The 16,503-nt window shown below is 49.2% G+C and overlaps 8 protein-coding genes across 8 annotated transcripts; 4 read left to right on the top strand and 4 right to left on the bottom strand.

Annotated features, from left to right (window-relative positions):
- Positions 1-164: 164 nt before the first annotated feature.
- On the top strand, positions 165-1,037 carry MGYG_00655 (hypothetical protein; the record flags this gene model as incomplete). The annotated part of the gene is made up of 1 exon (XM_003176520.1): positions 165-1,037. One exon carries the CDS (start codon positions 165-167, stop codon positions 1,035-1,037), a length of 873 nt encoding a protein of 290 aa, XP_003176568.1.
- A 500-nt stretch (positions 1,038-1,537) lies between these two features.
- Positions 1,538-2,692, bottom strand: MGYG_00656 (reticulon-4-interacting protein 1; the record flags this gene model as incomplete). Its single annotated transcript, XM_003176521.1, has 1 exon — positions 1,538-2,692. The coding sequence occupies one exon, from the start codon at positions 2,690-2,692 to the stop codon at positions 1,538-1,540; it is 1,155 nt and encodes a 384-aa protein (XP_003176569.1).
- A 649-nt stretch (positions 2,693-3,341) lies between these two features.
- Positions 3,342-4,767, bottom strand: MGYG_00657 (hypothetical protein; the record flags this gene model as incomplete). Its single annotated transcript, XM_003176522.1, has 3 exons — positions 3,342-4,556; positions 4,643-4,701; positions 4,737-4,767. The coding sequence occupies 3 exons, from the start codon at positions 4,765-4,767 to the stop codon at positions 3,342-3,344; spliced, it is 1,305 nt and encodes a 434-aa protein (XP_003176570.1).
- Positions 4,768-5,614: 847 nt separating this feature from the next.
- On the bottom strand, positions 5,615-7,086 carry MGYG_00658 (hypothetical protein; the record flags this gene model as incomplete). The annotated part of the gene is made up of 2 exons (XM_003176523.1): positions 5,615-6,214; positions 6,274-7,086. The coding sequence occupies 2 exons, from the start codon at positions 7,084-7,086 to the stop codon at positions 5,615-5,617; spliced, it is 1,413 nt and encodes a 470-aa protein (XP_003176571.1).
- Positions 7,087-8,202: 1,116 nt separating this feature from the next.
- MGYG_00659 (hypothetical protein) lies at positions 8,203-8,712 on the top strand (the record flags this gene model as incomplete). The annotated part of the gene is made up of 1 exon (XM_003176524.1): positions 8,203-8,712. One exon carries the CDS (start codon positions 8,203-8,205, stop codon positions 8,710-8,712), a length of 510 nt encoding a protein of 169 aa, XP_003176572.1.
- A 431-nt stretch (positions 8,713-9,143) lies between these two features.
- MGYG_00660 (CBS domain-containing protein) lies at positions 9,144-10,674 on the top strand (the record flags this gene model as incomplete). The annotated part of the gene is made up of 3 exons (XM_003176525.1): positions 9,144-9,427; positions 9,495-10,355; positions 10,617-10,674. The coding sequence occupies 3 exons, from the start codon at positions 9,144-9,146 to the stop codon at positions 10,672-10,674; spliced, it is 1,203 nt and encodes a 400-aa protein (XP_003176573.1).
- A 424-nt stretch (positions 10,675-11,098) lies between these two features.
- On the top strand, positions 11,099-13,053 carry MGYG_00661 (sds23/moc1 protein; the record flags this gene model as incomplete). Its single annotated transcript, XM_003176526.1, has 5 exons — positions 11,099-11,470; positions 11,545-12,014; positions 12,088-12,205; positions 12,266-12,444; positions 12,507-13,053. 5 exons carry the CDS (start codon positions 11,099-11,101, stop codon positions 13,051-13,053), a joined length of 1,686 nt encoding a protein of 561 aa, XP_003176574.1.
- A 453-nt stretch (positions 13,054-13,506) lies between these two features.
- On the bottom strand, positions 13,507-15,987 carry MGYG_00662 (glutamate-cysteine ligase; the record flags this gene model as incomplete). The annotated part of the gene is made up of 7 exons (XM_003176527.1): positions 13,507-14,526; positions 14,583-15,168; positions 15,237-15,359; positions 15,436-15,572; positions 15,667-15,732; positions 15,821-15,893; positions 15,977-15,987. 7 exons carry the CDS (start codon positions 15,985-15,987, stop codon positions 13,507-13,509), a joined length of 2,016 nt encoding a protein of 671 aa, XP_003176575.1.
- Positions 15,988-16,503: the final 516 nt, after the last annotated feature.

The raw sequence follows: 16,503 nt of genomic DNA on the forward strand, positions 1-16,503 counted from the left end.
TGTATATAAACGGCCAGTCGAGAGACAACTGCCAGCTCGACATCATGTACTCTCGAGTGGTGGATCTTTTCTATAGGCAACGAGAACTCCCCAAAGATTGCTGTGAATTCGCCTTTAAGCAATCTTTCAAGCCGTGAGATTACTACTTGACAAAGGGAAGCAGAATGGCAGACAATCAACCATCCACCCCATCCGCCGCAGAGGGCTTCCAGCTTCTCAATAGCCAGAACTATCCCGCAAATTACGGATACCGTGAAGCCAACCGTCTTAATCTTCAGCATTTTCTCTGGAGAGAAAGTTTCCAGTTTAACATACACCCTTCCATTCTCCCTCGTATTATCTCCAGCCCTCCGAGCGAAGCTCCTCTCAATATCGCTGATATCGTCTGTGGCACTGGGCTTTGGTTGATGGATGTTGCACGCGAACTGCCCAAGGCACAACTCGATGGGCTGGATATCAACTTGGCCCTGGCCCCTCGCGAGCTGCCATCAAACATCGCCTTTCGCGAGTGGGATCTCTTTCAGAACCCTGTCCCCCCTGATCTCGTGGGGAAGTACGACCTGATCCATGTACGCTCGCTGGCAATGAGACTGGCTGGCAAGGACCTCAAGTCTGTTATCGGAAGATTATACCAACTACTTAAACCCGGTGGATACCTACAATGGGATGAATCAGACTACAAAAACATGGGCGTTGCAAAGACTGAACCTGCAGTGACAGCACCATCTCTCACGGAGCTTGCTAAACTATGGCATTCGGATGGGCGCCATGACTGGACGATAGCATTGCCTCAACTGCTGGGCGAGGAGGGATTCCAGACTCTAGTTAATGAACACTTTGATGATAAGCCTGAGTTGGTAACGGCGTTTCATAGCCTGCATCTTTTGACTCTAGATGAGTTTGCTTTGGCGATTATTCGCATGGGAAAGCATGAGGCGGCGGCTCAGATCTTTAAGATGGTTAGTGACGGTATTGAAGAACATAGACAAGGTGCAACATTGTCTATTCCACGGCTTGTGGTTGTCGCGACCAAGTGAAGGAGAATAAAGAGCCAATCCATTTATCTTGCCTCTAGCCGCTTCCATGAAGCCATTATGATCAATTCTCTAAGGTATATGACTCAACGTGGCATCACACCCTGAATTCAACCCTGTTGCCCAGAGACGCCTACTGCGCGCCCTTTTGTTAGAATGTGAAAGCGCTAATGCGGACGGGAGCATTGGCAGATTGCGGAACTCCTTCATGTTCTGTTGGATGGTGCTGCATGGCCGTTCTCCATTGGTGAAGTGATTTGCCCGCTTAATTGCGGTAATGAACAAGGCCTCAGTTCCTAAATACGCCGGTTGGCTTCTTGGGGTGACTGCCGACTCAAGTTGGAAACTTGAGCAAGGATAGGTCTGTGATACCTTGCCAATACCAGCGCGTTATATCTAGCAGACTAGCATTGATAGATTGCATATAAATAGACCCTGAGCTGAGGCCAAATAACGAGTGGTTATATTTTCTGGCAGCTATGAACTCTACACTATATCTTTAATTAATTGACCCTCAAGACGACCTTTCCGCGAACCCGCTTTGATTCAACCAGCTCCATCGCCTCTCTGGCTTCGTGCAAATCAAAAACCCTGTCGACGAAGCCTCTCACCTCCCCCTTTTCCACCAGTGTACCAATCTTCTCAAGCTGCCTCCCATTTAGCTCGATGATAAAATACCGGCTGTTCAATCCCCTCTTCTCAATACCTAAATCTCCCCATTCCTCCTTTAGTGGATGTGCAACACTGACTATCGAGCCGTTATCACAAATGATGGACGGAGAATGAACTTGCTTTAGAAACTCTCCGCCAATACAGTCAAAGACGAAGTCGACAGGCTCCCAACCTTTTGATTTGAATGCCTCGCCCAAATCTGAGTTAACGGTGTAATCGATAACTTCGTCGATATGCAATGTGTCCTTTAAAAACGCAGCATTGCGGCTTGAACATGTACCGCATATCCAGAACTTTTGGCTTCCGAATAGAGTCTTTGACCGTAAGAGTTGAATAGCCTGTACACCTACTCCGCCGGATGCATTGGTTATCAGCACTCGAACGGGCTCCTCTCTAGGTTGTAGTTGCTTGACTCCGTCTGTTTTGCTTTCATCCATGCAGTCGTCTCGCACCACTTCGCTGTCTAGATGTCCACATTTGTCGGCAATATGCTTTAGGTTTCCGTGGGCGAAAAAGGCCTGCCATGCAGTCATGGCTGATAGAGGAATACTTGCTGCCTCGACGCTCGTTACATTCTTGGGCTTGAATGCCAGCTCATTCTCCTCCGCCAAAGCACAATCAGCAGCACCGCCTCCTCTATGGACACTCAGCCATCCAAAGACATCATCACCAACTTTGAACTTGGGGCCATCGTAGCTGTGTTCGTCGTCCGATGGTGTTGAGAGAATAGTGCCACAAACGTCGTAACCTGGGATAGGGGGTTGAATTGCGCGTGAATTGGAGATGACCTCAGGCCAGGTGAGCTCATCACGGCACAGAGCGGTGCTGAGCACTTTAATCAAGTACTGAGATGGGTTTGGTTGGGGAGTTGGGAATTTGGGGTCATAGATCAGGGAGGAGGCTAGAGGAGGAGATGATGGGTCGTAGGGTCCGGGGGGAAGATGGACCGCTGGCATAAATGGGGGAATATGCTCCTGGTCTGCCATGGTTTAGTAGATATTCACGCAGGAGTTGTTTATATGTGAAGTGTTGAGTTAGTTATCACTCTGCACAGGCGGCAAGGGATGTCCATTATATAGAGCGTCCCGCGATATGTAAACATGGCCTGAGGACGGGAGCTGAGATATCCGTACGGATAGATCGGACTTAACTGCAGAGATGAGATAAAAGCAGATGCTCTGCCTAGAAGGAGGTCTCATTGGAATCAACGGAGAGCTGAACTTTGAGATGACGTCAGAAACGTTGTACATGAATTTAGCTATAATAGCCTATTGAGACCCCGTAGCCGCACGATGGTTTGCGAGCGCAGCGGGCTATCAAAATAAGAAATATCAAATATTAGCAACGGAAGAACGCATGATGTGAAATGGTAAGCAAAATATTCAAACGATTCATGAAAGAAATGAACATAACCGCCCTTAATACCAAAAAACCATGACCATTAAACCACTGGGATGTATGTTGACAGCCCAAGTACTAGCAAAAAAGCCGAATTCGAACGAACGAGTTAAAAAAAAATACAAGATAGCGGAATGCAGCAAATATACCCCTATTAAAACATATGAAAAGGAAAAGCGAAATCTCCGAAGCTGACCATCGATACAACCATCATCACATCGTAACTGTTACTGACCTCTAGGACTGTTGACCCTGGAGGTCGTCCACAAGCTGCCCAAGCTCATCTGCAGTCTCAAACACCTTCCAAACAGACCGTGGGACACCTTCAAATGCCTTTTCAAACCTCTCGGGATCGTTTTTGCCCTCCATATTCGCCACATCGGTCACTTTCCTGATATAGATGGCTTTGATCCAGCCATCGTGCGTCTTATAGGCTTCTGCATAGGCTTCAGGATCACTCTGAGTCGAATCCCCAATGCATAGGATCTTGCGTCTCGGGAACCATCCAAACACTTTAGCCAGTTGGCTGATCTTGTATTCCTGAGTGCCTTGGGTGAAGGATCTGAGCAAACCAGCCAGGTCCATCCAAGAGTTTTCGCGTAGAAGAAGGGTGCCTTGTGGATAGAGTGAGCCAAGAAAGCCACGCAAGAACGAATAGAGGTTGTATGGGGAAGCCGAGAGATAGAACCAGGTTGGGTTAAGGCGTTCTTGGATACGCTTGTACGTCTCTGGCATGCCATCGATTGGCTTTGGATCATCAACAAAGGTAGTTTTGAGGATGCCGATGGCATCTGGTGTCTGGGTGTACTTGATCGTGTCATCGACATCTGAGATGACGGCCCAGCCATCTTGATCTGCGAAGACCGTCTTCATGGTCGGGGGCTTTGGACCCCAGTTCTTCGCGTGGGATTCCACCACCGACCCGTCATGTATGCCCAGTGCCGGGATTATCAGAATATCATCTTCGGCTATACCATCCTTTTTGGTGCTGTTCAGCTTGAATTCATGCACCTCATCCTTTGACACGGGGACCTCCAAGTTGATGAATCGGTTTGGTACAACGGCGTTCAGGAACGGCTGGATACGCATGGCTATCCGGTTACGGACAGCCTTTTTGTCGTCGAGCCCTGGGTTGCCGTCCAAGCCGACCAAATCAGCGATGATGGCCACCCACCTCCCGATATCCCGTCTTCCGTGTTTCTCAAACGCGCATGCAACCACATGAGTCTTCCATCCAGGAGGACCGTATACTGGGCCATGATCTGGCTGGTACGCGGTGTTGTCGAACAACCAGACAATATGTTTCTTTGGGTCGACGAGCTGGTTGCCTGTGTTGAGCTTGGAGGTGAATGAAGATGTGAAGTACGTGACCCACGACGCTACTCGTAGTACAGAAGTAGGATCCAACGTGAGCTTGTTCTCAACCTGTGGGAATCCTCCATTTTCACGGACCTGTCGCTCCTCCGGCGTCTCAGCTGAATCTGGCCGGGGTGTCTTGGTCATAGTGACTTTCGTAACGTAGTTTCACTGGCGGGTACGGGGTGTTGATGGGGAGTAGTTGATATGGATACTCTTCGGAGGCGAAACGGTTCAACGTCTGGCTCGAGTAGATAGATATCTAGAATCTTATACAGGTCAGAAATCGAGTCAAGGAGCTATCCATTCCAGAAAACGATAGCAAAGAGCTGGATCTTGAAGATGATATAGGAGAGCGGCAAGCGGCAGACCAGGTGGCTTACGGAGTCAGCAGGCGTCACCGTGACCTGATCATGAACCAAACAGCCAGCGAGTCACAGCCAAAGTCGATAAACTCAGCTCCTCCTTTTGTATGGGCAATGACTAGCTATATCTGCTTGCGCCGATGGCCCCATGGCAGCTTAGCACTATCATTTGCTTCCGATGATCATCTCGGCGGCTTGGTCGGCTGGGTAGTTCGTGCGCAAAGATATTGACGTATCCTGCAGGTTACGACTCCTCCCTCCGCAGGTATATCACTCGTTGGACGGACTTTAGTTACATGCATGGCGCCAGGCACCATTCTGCAGTAGAATCTTCCGGGCGGAAAGCGTCCAGAATGTGATGTAGCGACTCTGAAACGTCATATTTTAGCTATCCCTGAGGGTGTGTGTTTGCTGCCTGAGCCCCTTTAACTAGCGCTGTCGATACAAGGATGCTACTTATAGCAACACCAGGCATCAACACCGACATCGTCATGGAAGAGGCGTAGAAACATGAGTGTTTCTCGCTATCCTGAGGACTTTCGTCTTTTCAGCTTGAATGCTAATTAGAAAACTTTTGGAAGACAGTGACTACGGAGCCTCTCGAAGACTGAGACGCCGACAGCGATACCCCCTGGTACATACGACAGACAAGCCCAAAACCATAACCAGCCAGTAAAACAAAAGGAGAGACAACACGCCAAAAGATAGGAAAGGTTATATAATTATGACCCTGACAACATCTCTCCGTCACAAAATTCATATTATTGTCATCAGTTCGCCAGTGAATGCTCAGCTAGCGACCTGGTGCTTGAGCTCCTCTACCCGTTTCCAGTCACATGGAGCCGGCGAAGGTAGATGCTTCCGGGATCCTCGTGCATCAGACGGGGGGAACGGATCAGGACGCATGGTCAGAAGCTGGGTCACCTTGTTATTAAGGATGTCGATATAGGCGTCCTTCTCAACGAGCTCTTGTTTGAGAAGTTCTTGGGTCTCCTTTGAAGCTATGATATCCTCTTGCAGCGTCTTGGCCTTGTCCTTGTATGCCCTAGCTCGCTTCTCGTTGCGTATAGCGACTGGCTCAAGTTTGGATATATGGTCCTGCAGTTCCTGAATCTGTCGGGACTGGTACATGTGCTGGAGGTCGGCGTCGAAGGGGTCTCTTCCTCGACGTTGTTGTGCCGAAACGATCTCCCGTACTGCCTGGTGGTTTTTATCGTTGGAGCTCTCAAGTTGGTCCTTGAGATGTTTGCTTATGAACTTGCAGAGCGCATTGATCCGTGAGTCATGAAGCCGTATAAGACCTGTGATTTCGTTCTCCTTAGTGTTTAACCGGATCTCGCACTCGGCCCTGACCTGCTCGGGGTCTTCTTTGCTATCTGATACCTCGGTCTATGAACATACATTAGCTGTCTGGATACTATATGGAGACGAATTTAACGGGTATTTACCTGTCCACTCCATGTACTCGATCGAGTGGCTGCAGAAGGGCTGCTCTGATTGTTCTTTGCTCCCTCAAGTTGTTTGCGGATGGCTGGGCTCCAGTATCTTGTGACTTGATCCGGGGTAAGATCTGGGAGGATTTCCATGAGTTCATCATAATCCATCTGTCCCAGACGTTTCCCCCTGCGAATAGGCTCTGTTTCGAGCAACCGACCAAACTGGTAATGGTCTTGTTTATTCGATCGTGTTGTCTCCGCCTTTGGGCTTAAAGTCAAGTTTGGAGGCGAATCTAAGATATGCTCATCCAAATGTTCAAATGTGAGCCTCGTTGGCGTTGCGGGTACATCCAGCTCAACGCTGCTCTTGGGAGACGCCATTGACCCAGGAAGCTCTGCTGCTGAGAAGCATGCATGACGGGGGGAGACATAAGACGGGTTTGATGGTGTTGATTGAATGTACTGTTGACAGGAACAGGCAGTGCATGGACCGGCCAGCCTCAATTGAGAGTCTAGGGGTGGGCCCATGGGCATCGTCTCTCGAACCATAATACATCCTGGATTTGAGCAGGTGTTTGCGCGAGGAGTTGGCGGGTTTGAAGCCGACCACGGAATATCTGAATATATCACTTGGGGTGTGGCATTCGTGATTATAACATTACCGGCCACGGCGATATTGATAGGAGGTGGCCTTTTCTTCCGCATCTTTGAGAATGACAGCCGGCTTCTATTGTCAAAATCACCAGATCCGTCATTGGAGCTTTTGTTGGACTGTGAACTAATTCGAACCTGCGATTTAGATCTAGAAGAGAAGAATGAAGACATCAGAAAAGAGACAAAGGAGTGAATCTCTATGTTGGTGATTAAGGTCAGTAGTAATATAAACAAGTTGAACGAGGGTAATCAGTTGGAAAGCGGTGATCTACCAGAGACCAGCTCGCGTTAATATACAACTGATGAAAAGGATGTATATCACAAAGGAAAGGTAGAGAGCTATTTAGATTGAGGATGGTAGATTATCCGCCCTAAGTCTACACAGCCGCAAACTCCTAGGGCAGTGAGGAGTAGAAAAGTCCGTCGAAAAACGCCTGAGCCGTGACTAAGGAACGGTTCGCCAGAAACCATTGGTTTACGAAGCACAATGCCAGCAGTTCTTTGGGACTGAAGAAGCAAAAAACTTATCGGTCATAGGCGAAACATACAAGGGGCCGATGTATGGGAAAGGAGGCTGTCCCTCTCCCACAAGGGTACAGGGGACCGAGCGAAGTCGCCTCTTCAACCACTGTCATCGTAAAAAGATAGCGCAGATATTGCTATTTCAAAGCAATGCTGCATGGGGAATACGGTGTACATTGCATATAGAGGATGGAGTTCTCCGGGGAGTGCATGCGTTTTAGCCCCCTTTTTTTAGGCGCCGGCCTCATGGCCGTCCACGGATGCTTCCTTCTCGAACCTCCACAACCAACGAAACCTTCTTGGTCCCAATCCCCGTGGTTTCTGTTGGATGGGAAGAAATGCATTCTTGTCCATCTGTCTGACCCGCTGATACGGGTTCCAAGGCGTGGCTATCATCCATTGGCCTCCCTGTTCTAGTTACGGAAGAGGAGAACTGAGCCTGGCCTGAGGAGAAATTTAAGCGCCGTCCATGCTGCTGGTAAAACGCCTGAGTTTCACACATCCCTTCTTTTCGCCAAACTCTTTCCTTCATTGGCATCTGGGAGCCTTCATGTGCCTGTCGGTTCTACATTATCCCAAACAGTAAGTAGTGGCTGAGCATTTGGGGGAAAGCACTCTGATGTTTCTACTTTATACCTGATAGATATCGATAAGGTACATTGAGCTCGGTAGTTACCGTCGTCAACAAGAGAGCGGAAAGGGCTGAGAAACGCCGGCTGTACCGATTGAGGTTTGTTTTCGGATATACCCACGAGACCTCAGGCCATGTCTGCCACTGAACTAGAACAAGACAGCCTCTATATTATGCTGTTTCTCCGAAGCCATCCGCCCACCCTAAACGATTTCCACTGGGCATTCTATTTCCACCGTGGCCTCAACGATGGGATGAAATATCACGTCAGACAACAAGGAAATAGCGGATGGATGGCAGACCATGGAGCAACAGCTGGTGTGATGAAGGCCTTTTTACTTGTCGGTCTATTTAAGATTGGTGATGTTCCTCTATCTTTTCGAGAGAGTCTAGACGGCATTATGAGGACATACGATGACAAGCTCAATACTCCCGGGGTTGTCTGCACTTGTCGAATCTGGCTCCTATGGATTCTTGCACTCTTGCAGAGACCAGTTGGTGGGGAAAGAATTCTGAATTGCGATGATATACAGGCTCTTGAGGGCGAGGTCAAGGCATGGGGAAATGAAAATGCACTCAGTGCATCGAACAATGAGCAACCAAGACCTATTGGTGTGTCGTCCTTGTGTAGAGGTAGTCTATGAGTACTGGTCAAATATGCTTAGCTGTTGGTATCATTCTTCAATACAGTAATGGAGTTGGAGACAAAAAAGGAAAACACCACTCGTTACGTGATGCTTACTTTATCCGCCATTTCTGCGAGCTTCTGCGAGCTTCACACGACCCTCCACGGATATAAAAGGGACAACTAGCCAGTTGGTGTGCTGCTGTCACCTTTCCAAGCTCGTTATGTCGTCGTTGCTGTGTCCACTAGTTATATGGCTATAACTACTGCCTTTCCTTGGCAGGCTAAAAGAGGTCTTAGCAGGGCCAAGATCGCGACAGGAGTATCTTACAGTCAGATGCCACTGTCCAAATACCTCGCAGCCCCCGATAACTAAGGCATTTATGTCTAAAGGTCTTTTAAAATGTGACCAGGGTATCTATGGGTATTAATAGTTGTCATTCAGACATAATGAACTATGACAGAGAGAGCGGTCAGGTGTACTCTGAAGAGGTGATTCGGGTTGTGCCGCCTGTCTCCAAGCAGAGAGGATTCGGGCGGATGGGATACGAATGGGCTCACGAATCTCCATTCCTGCCTGCGGGATGGGAGGCGTACGGTCCTGTTGGCGCGCATTCTCTGAAGCATATGGCCATGAGAGCCGTGTTATCTGACCAGCGCACCCTGAGCTTCTCGCACTTTCAAGGCATCCCTTGGTTGATTGCGAAGTACCTTTGGGAATGTCTAGAGCGAAGGTATGACCATAAAACATGTTAACAATATGAATACCAGATGGTACTCTCGTTAACACCCGCTCTCTAGCACCAAGAAAAGCCTGTACATGTGGAAGATCTATGCAACCGTTTACCCTAAAGAGTTCAACGAGATAGCTCGCACCTATTTCCTCATGCCAAGGACCAAAAAGATGCCTGTCAGCAAATACCTGAAGTTTATATCTTCAGCATCAAGGGACTGGCTGGCCGTCCTCAGCCTGTCGGTCGAGTATTTCGAGCCTCATGACGCCCTCGAGGTCGCCAATGTCCCCAATCTATTCGGCTTGGAACTCTGCTCCAAGCCCCCACGCAGGCAGCTCGGGCCTGGATCCGGCGTCTCCATAACCGATCGCGATATCAAAGGATGGAGCGAGCAGGCTCTCACAGGCCAAGCGTTCGGCCATCTCCGGATCCTCATTCTCCGCGCCCAAACGAGCTTGACGGAGCACATATTTGCATACCTTGATGCGTTCCCATCACTGAAAGTGTTCATCATGCAAGGCTCTCCGAGGCTATACAGTAAAGAGGCGATGGAGATGGCAGCAGAGCATGGCTGGAAACCATCCACCATCAACACTGAAAACAGTAGACTTCACAAGGTTATAGAGGGCCTGGGTAGCAAACTAGAAGCCCAGCAACAAATGGACTACCAGTTGCACACGATCAATGCTGGGCTAGTCGTGCATTTTGCTCTTTTAGTTCGCGACTTGCGGTACGATACACATAAAGAGATACTCTTCATGAGGAAACACCCGCCGGGTACGGATCATTTGAGCTCACAGGGGGGAAAGAGGCTGAAAGCCCATAGCTGCTTAGACAGGGACCCGTCTACACCCGGTCTGAAAAAGAGAAAACTAACAGTAAAGGGGATTTATCAGAAAGACATGAAGCGCCTCCTCGACGAATTCAAGTACGTCTCTCTCTCTCCCCTCCCCTTTTACCTTTGGTTGAGATATTCCAATCCCAGAAGACTAACAGCCCGCATAGGTAAGATAATTAGCAGCATCATAACCTGACTGACCACCGCCATCCTCTCTCATCCTCCTGGCCATTTCTCTTCCATTTAACCTCTTCTATGTCTTCTAATCTTTCTATCTTCCTGGCTTTCGCCTCCTTCCATCCAACATCACGTGATACCACTGTCCCCAACCCTTTTTCGCCTCTTTCGTAGCCAAATCTTGCTATTTGACCGTATTTTTCTTCATTTTGGGCTTGCGGGAATCGCCTGAGCCTCACTATCAATAGAGGCGGTTATGGTTATGCTTCTGCGCCGTTGGACTTGCTGCGATGTCTATCTCATATCTTATCTAGTTAAATAAAAAAAATGACTTGGTTCCATTTCGACGCCCCACCTAAAACCAGATACGAAGCAGTTTTGATAACTACCAGCTAAAAATAAACCGTTTAACTAGTTAACTAGTTAAGTGATTCAACCCCAGAGACTCGAGACTGCTACCTTGCTGGCTCTTCAGCTTGCGCACCGAGCAGCTCTCCTGTTGAAAGCCTTTGCACCGGCTGGGCAAACGGGATATCATCCGCAAGATACCGCGATCTCAAGAGGGGCTTGGGCTGTCTGTTCCCTGCCAGGACCTCCGCTTCCCTGACGCCGATATCTCTCCCCTCCAAACAGCCGATAACCCGAAGGAGCTTAAGATGAGTGGCAAGAACACACAGCCAGCGGCGGGAGAAGCAGTTCAAGAAGGTGTCGTCTCGCCTAGGCTAAGCTCTGATTCACGGTCGTCTTCTTCTCGAAGCTCGTCGTTGCGGCGAGAGCCTGCGAAATTGTCCCACCGCCAAAGCCTGGGTGACTCGCTGAGAGGCGTGCCGTCGTCGCCTCGAGCCCGTCGGCAGCCCTCATTCACTCAAGCTGCTGTCCAGAGCTTGATAGATAATCCGCCGTCGCATGCAGCTGCCGATCCAGCTTTCTCTGGCCGAGATTGGACGCAGATTTCAATCGGTGAATTGGTACAGCCCGTGGATCTAAAGTTTGTGGATGCAGACACTTCCATTGAAGATGCTACGAATGTATGCTTCATCCCTCTTTTTATTGCTGTTTAGAAATGTTGACTAACTGGCGATGATATGTATACATCTTATAGCTTCTTATTGAGTCCAGTGTGCACTCACTTCTTATCCGAGAATCGCCTGGCTCCTCTACTGCAGTCGGCACATTCGGCTTCGCTGACCTTAATGCATACCTCCTCCTCGTTGTGGGATTGATACAACCAAGCCATGAAGAACAGGCTGCGTCTCTACGTGAGCTTGCTAGGAGAGCAAGGGAGGGAGAGAAGATCCCACTCAAGGACGTCAAGGGGCTCGGAATGCAAGAACCCCTCACAACTATGCCACAGTCTACCAATTTAATGACTGCCGTTGAAACGTTTGGAGGAGGCGTACATCGCATTATAGTAGTGAAGGAGGGTACCACAGAGGTGATTGGAGTGTTCACTCAATGGAAACTCGTCAAGTTCTTGTGGGAGAACGGACGTAGTTTCCCGGTCATTGAGCAACTATACCCGCAACATCTAAGAGAGCTGAGGCTAGGCTCGCACTGTGTGATATCCATCAAGTTAGTACCCTGTCCTGTCCTAGACAGCATGGTTTACTTTCAGTGTTTTTACGAGCTAACACGCATGTTACAGCGGAGACCGGCCACTTTGTCATGCACTGGAACTGATGAACAACGAAGGTGTTTCGTCTCTTGCAGTGGTTGACAATCAATGGAATGTTGTTGGTAACATATCTGTTGTTGACGTCAAGGTCAGTGCCTTTTCTTTTTCAACCGCAGACTACAACATACTAACGAAAGAAAATATCCAGCTTTTGACGAAATCTACATCCCTTCCTCTGCTCCACAATACCTGCATCCACTTCATCTCAGTCATTTTATCTACACGTGGTATAATCGAAGGACAAGATTCATTCCCAGTCTTCCATATTAACCCGCAGTCCACCCTTGCCCATACAGTTGCCAAACTTGTTGCCACCCGTTCTCACAGGTAAGCCTTGAATCTTAATCAACGGCTGCATTCCCCAACCAAGTTACTTACGGTTTTTCTAGAATGTGGGTTACTGACCCTCACTCACCGGCCTCATCTACACCGTCGACACCATCACACTCCACAACAAACATTCCCCTGGGCTCTGCACCCAATCATACCAGCAGCATCGCTGGGCCTGCCGTGGGCAGTACGGGTGCCTCTCTATCATCTCCGTCATCGGCCAATTTTGCTTCCGGCAACAACGGCAACCACAATCCTCAGAACGGGAACGGAAACGCCCGTCCCGCCCATAACCCCATCTCACCTTTCCAATACCCACAAACTCTATCGTCAGCACATCATTCTTCCTTCAGTACTTCTCCTCCGTCCTTCACAGCATCTATATCTACCTCAATCCCGGCCTCGGCACTACCAGGAGCTAGCCTATCCGGTCGCCTTGTTGGAGTTGTCAGCTTGACTGACATTCTTAACCTTTACGCAAGGGCAAGCGGATTATACCCTACAGATCCTAATGCTCATCGCACTCGAAGGCGACGCAGTAGTAGCTCTAGCCTCAACTTCAGGAGAAGCGGAGAACTGGCGAGGGAGCTGTGGAATCGTCCATAGCCCTCTCTTCCCTCCTTGACTTTAGGGGTGGTTTGCGTTTTTGTTGATTGTTTCTTACATTTCTTTCTATCCTGCATTCTCTGCTTGGCTGCTATCGAACTTCTCTGCTCAATTCATCCCAACTTGTTCATTGTGGCTTAAAAGCATCAAAAACTGAAAAAAGGTGAAAATCTGATGAGACATGACTGAAGTTTTCAATATTCTTGGACTTTTGGATAATATTATGATTAAGGGAAACTGCCTCGAGAGTTCTTTTCGTATCTTCCGATATATTGATAGTCGTACTTATTTAACTAGTATTTTAGGCGCATACTGACAACGCAACCAGTTAATATGGACGAGTGTGTTATTCATATCCAAAGTATCATGCAAAAATAATTCTAAGCTAGTTATATATCTATTCCTGTTTTTTCGGGCTACCTCTTCCCCCTCTTTTTTGTTCACCGAGCATGTTTACCGTTTCTTTGCAGTAAACATTTCCCACCCTATACTTCCATCCTTCCCTTCCTTCTCCGTAATCTCCTCCACGGCCTTGACGAGATCATAGCTAATTTTGGCCGAAACAACACTATCCTGCTTATAATCGGGATGCTTTGCAACAAATTCCCTTATCCATTTGGCGTTGGTCCAAAGCGAACCATCTGCACGACGACGGATAAGGTCGAGATATTTGGCTAGTGCGCATCTCGTCTCGACATCGACGTTGAGACTGTCTAGGTATGATTCTACCAGCGGGATGAGGCCCGGGAACCCATCTGGGGAGCCGTTGATGATATCATTAACGCTCATGAGAGTGTACTCTGACTCAATGGGCTGTAGGAGCGGAGACGAAGGTGTCGTTGAAGGAGGTGGTGAGGGCGGGTCGGAGGCCGAACCACCGGGAGGTGACGGGGGCCGGGATTGCTGATGACGCTGGGATCTCGGATACCGATGTGGGAAAGGATCCTTGCGGAAATAGAATTTCTCATCAAGCACGGCGTTACGAGCGTGGGCTATCTCCATGTTCTCTGTTGTTCGGGGTATGGGGATGTAGAAGTTTAGGTCGAAGCTTAGGATAGCGCGGGTGATTAGGACCATGAAGATGCTGAAGGCGGCGTTTTCGAAATCGGTGATTTGGATTTCCATGGGCCGGAATTCGACGCGCCAGCCTATGTCGTTGTCAGCGGGTGGGGGTTTGAAGCGGATGTGCTGCCAGTTGGTTGACTGGAGGTTCTCGAAGTGGTCTGTCTTCGTGAGGTCGAGTTCCTGGAGATCTTCGTTGAAGATGACGATGGGGTCGCGGATGAACAGGTGGGCGAAGTGAGTTGCGAGGAGTTCGTCCATGCCACCGTCCATCAGTTTCTTTTTAATATCTTCGTCGATGACGAGGTCGGGGTCCATGTACTCAGGCCGTAAATGGGGGTCTTGTGATATATATGTTGAGTTCGACGCATACCTCGACTTTGGGATGCGCCATCTGTCGTTCTTAAGGGGCTATATTGGATGTTAGTTTGCGTGTTAAAATGGCAAAAAGAAAGGGTTAAACTGACAACTTCTCCTAGTTCCTCTCGTGTTCTGCAGTCAACTGCATTGCCAATCTGGTTCCATCTGACATCGGTGTCGACCAGGAACCCCTTATATACAGGTGTTGACCCGGTTAGAGCCAACATGATGGGGCCCAGAGGACTGAGCTGATCGTATAGTTTTCTCCCCTCGGTAATATTTTTGCATTGGAAGGTAATCTGTAGACAACAGCTACCCATTCCAAAGGCCATGGCATCCATGTATACATGGCCTTCCTTTGCGGCTCCGTTCCGCACATCGTCATCTTCCGGCCAGTTATGCAGGTCGTAGTTGACTGTAGGATCCTTGAACGGCCATGGGGTATTTATGTCTCTAAACACGGGCACGTTTAGCTCAACCTTCCTCCCTCTGCGCGAACGGATGTTGGCAGCCAGAGTCGGGAATCTGATGTGAGGGTTTGCTATCTCGTCAGGTACAAACTGTGAGCGCAGAGCTGGACCTGACAGCGGGTATGATGGGCAGGTAAAGTCATCACTGCACCCCAGACGGGGAAATGTAGTGAGCGTGATGGGGTATTCGTTTGCAGCCATATGGTTCTTAGCCGTAACTCGTCTAGTAATATTAGACCATATCACAAAAGGAGCAAAAACAACAAAATCGAGAGAGTCTGGCTGCCATACCTCCATTTCATGTTGGACTCCACCTTGAGCAGTTCCTTGAAGCCGATTCCCCATGGCTTCCCCGGTGTGGCTTCGAGCATGAAACGGCCGAACTCAGGGTGGAAAGTCGGCAGAGGCTCCTTTCTATACCGTCAAGTCAGAATCATCTCCAAGATAAATAAAATAAACCAAAATAAAGAGACCACCCGGTAGACCGTACTCTGAAGCGTCTCCGTTGACAGCAGTCTTCTTGGAGAGCTCTGCATCCTGCGCAAGTGCCTTGAGGATCTCTGCCTGGCACAGCGACAGCCGCACTTTCTCCTCCTTATCGTCAACCGCAACGACGAGATATTCAACCTAGCAAACGGCAGGCAGCCGGTCAGCAGCTGTATGTATGTAACCAGCAAAACTCCCTACTCCTGCTTTCTCTTGCAGCGGACATCCCACATACCTCATCACCCCACAACAGCGCATCCCGCTCCTTTCCCCGGGCCTTCTTCCATATGGCGAGTAGTTGCTGCGGCACAAAACATCAGACTAAAGCCGCCAACTTCGAACAAGCGAGAGAGAGCCTTCATCCTGAACGATGACGCAAGGAGGAATACCTCGATACCCCATTCCCTCACCTGGCCGGCTCTCTTTTTTGCTTCTGGCCATGCCAGTGGTGTGCCAAGCGCGCTGCCAGTCCGATTATCAATTAGCAGATCATTCACAGCGGGAGCAGCAGCGAGGAGGGACGAAGTGGAGGAGGCATCTCGTACAGTAAACCCATAGCGATGAGGATGTCGACGGTCGGCCAGCGGTACTCAGGGAGCAGGCATCGCAGTCACAACAGTAAGTAAGTATATATTTTATGTTATGCTTATGTCCGTTAAATAGTTATAGAGCGTATAACACGAGGATATCTTTTTCTGGTTGCGCCGACGGCCGAACTTATACTTCGTCCTGCTCGTTTTTGGCCGGACGGATTAATAAGCGCGGTTATTTTCTCGGGCGTAAGATGGAGATGGAGAAGTAGAAGACGAGGATGACGGGGAAGAGATAGAAAGACGAAGAGCTGAAGGGACAGAGGGAGCAGAGGGAGAAGAGGGAGGGAGGAGGAGGGGACGGTGGTAAAGGGGCCAGTAGAGGGACAGGGGGAAGGGGCTGCGGACGAGGGCCTTGGACTTTATATCCTGACAACCACCTTGGGCATTGGACATATACGTTATAAGAGAGTTACTTGAGATACTTGAGTTACCTAAGACCGCGAGCGTTCTTTTTCACCCTGGTCGGCGCTGCAGGCCTC

The sequence above is a fragment of the Nannizzia gypsea genome, genomic scaffold (genome assembly GCF_000150975.2).
Source record: "Nannizzia gypsea CBS 118893 supercont1.1 genomic scaffold, whole genome shotgun sequence".
Classification (NCBI taxonomy): domain Eukaryota; kingdom Fungi; phylum Ascomycota; class Eurotiomycetes; order Onygenales; family Arthrodermataceae; genus Nannizzia; species Nannizzia gypsea.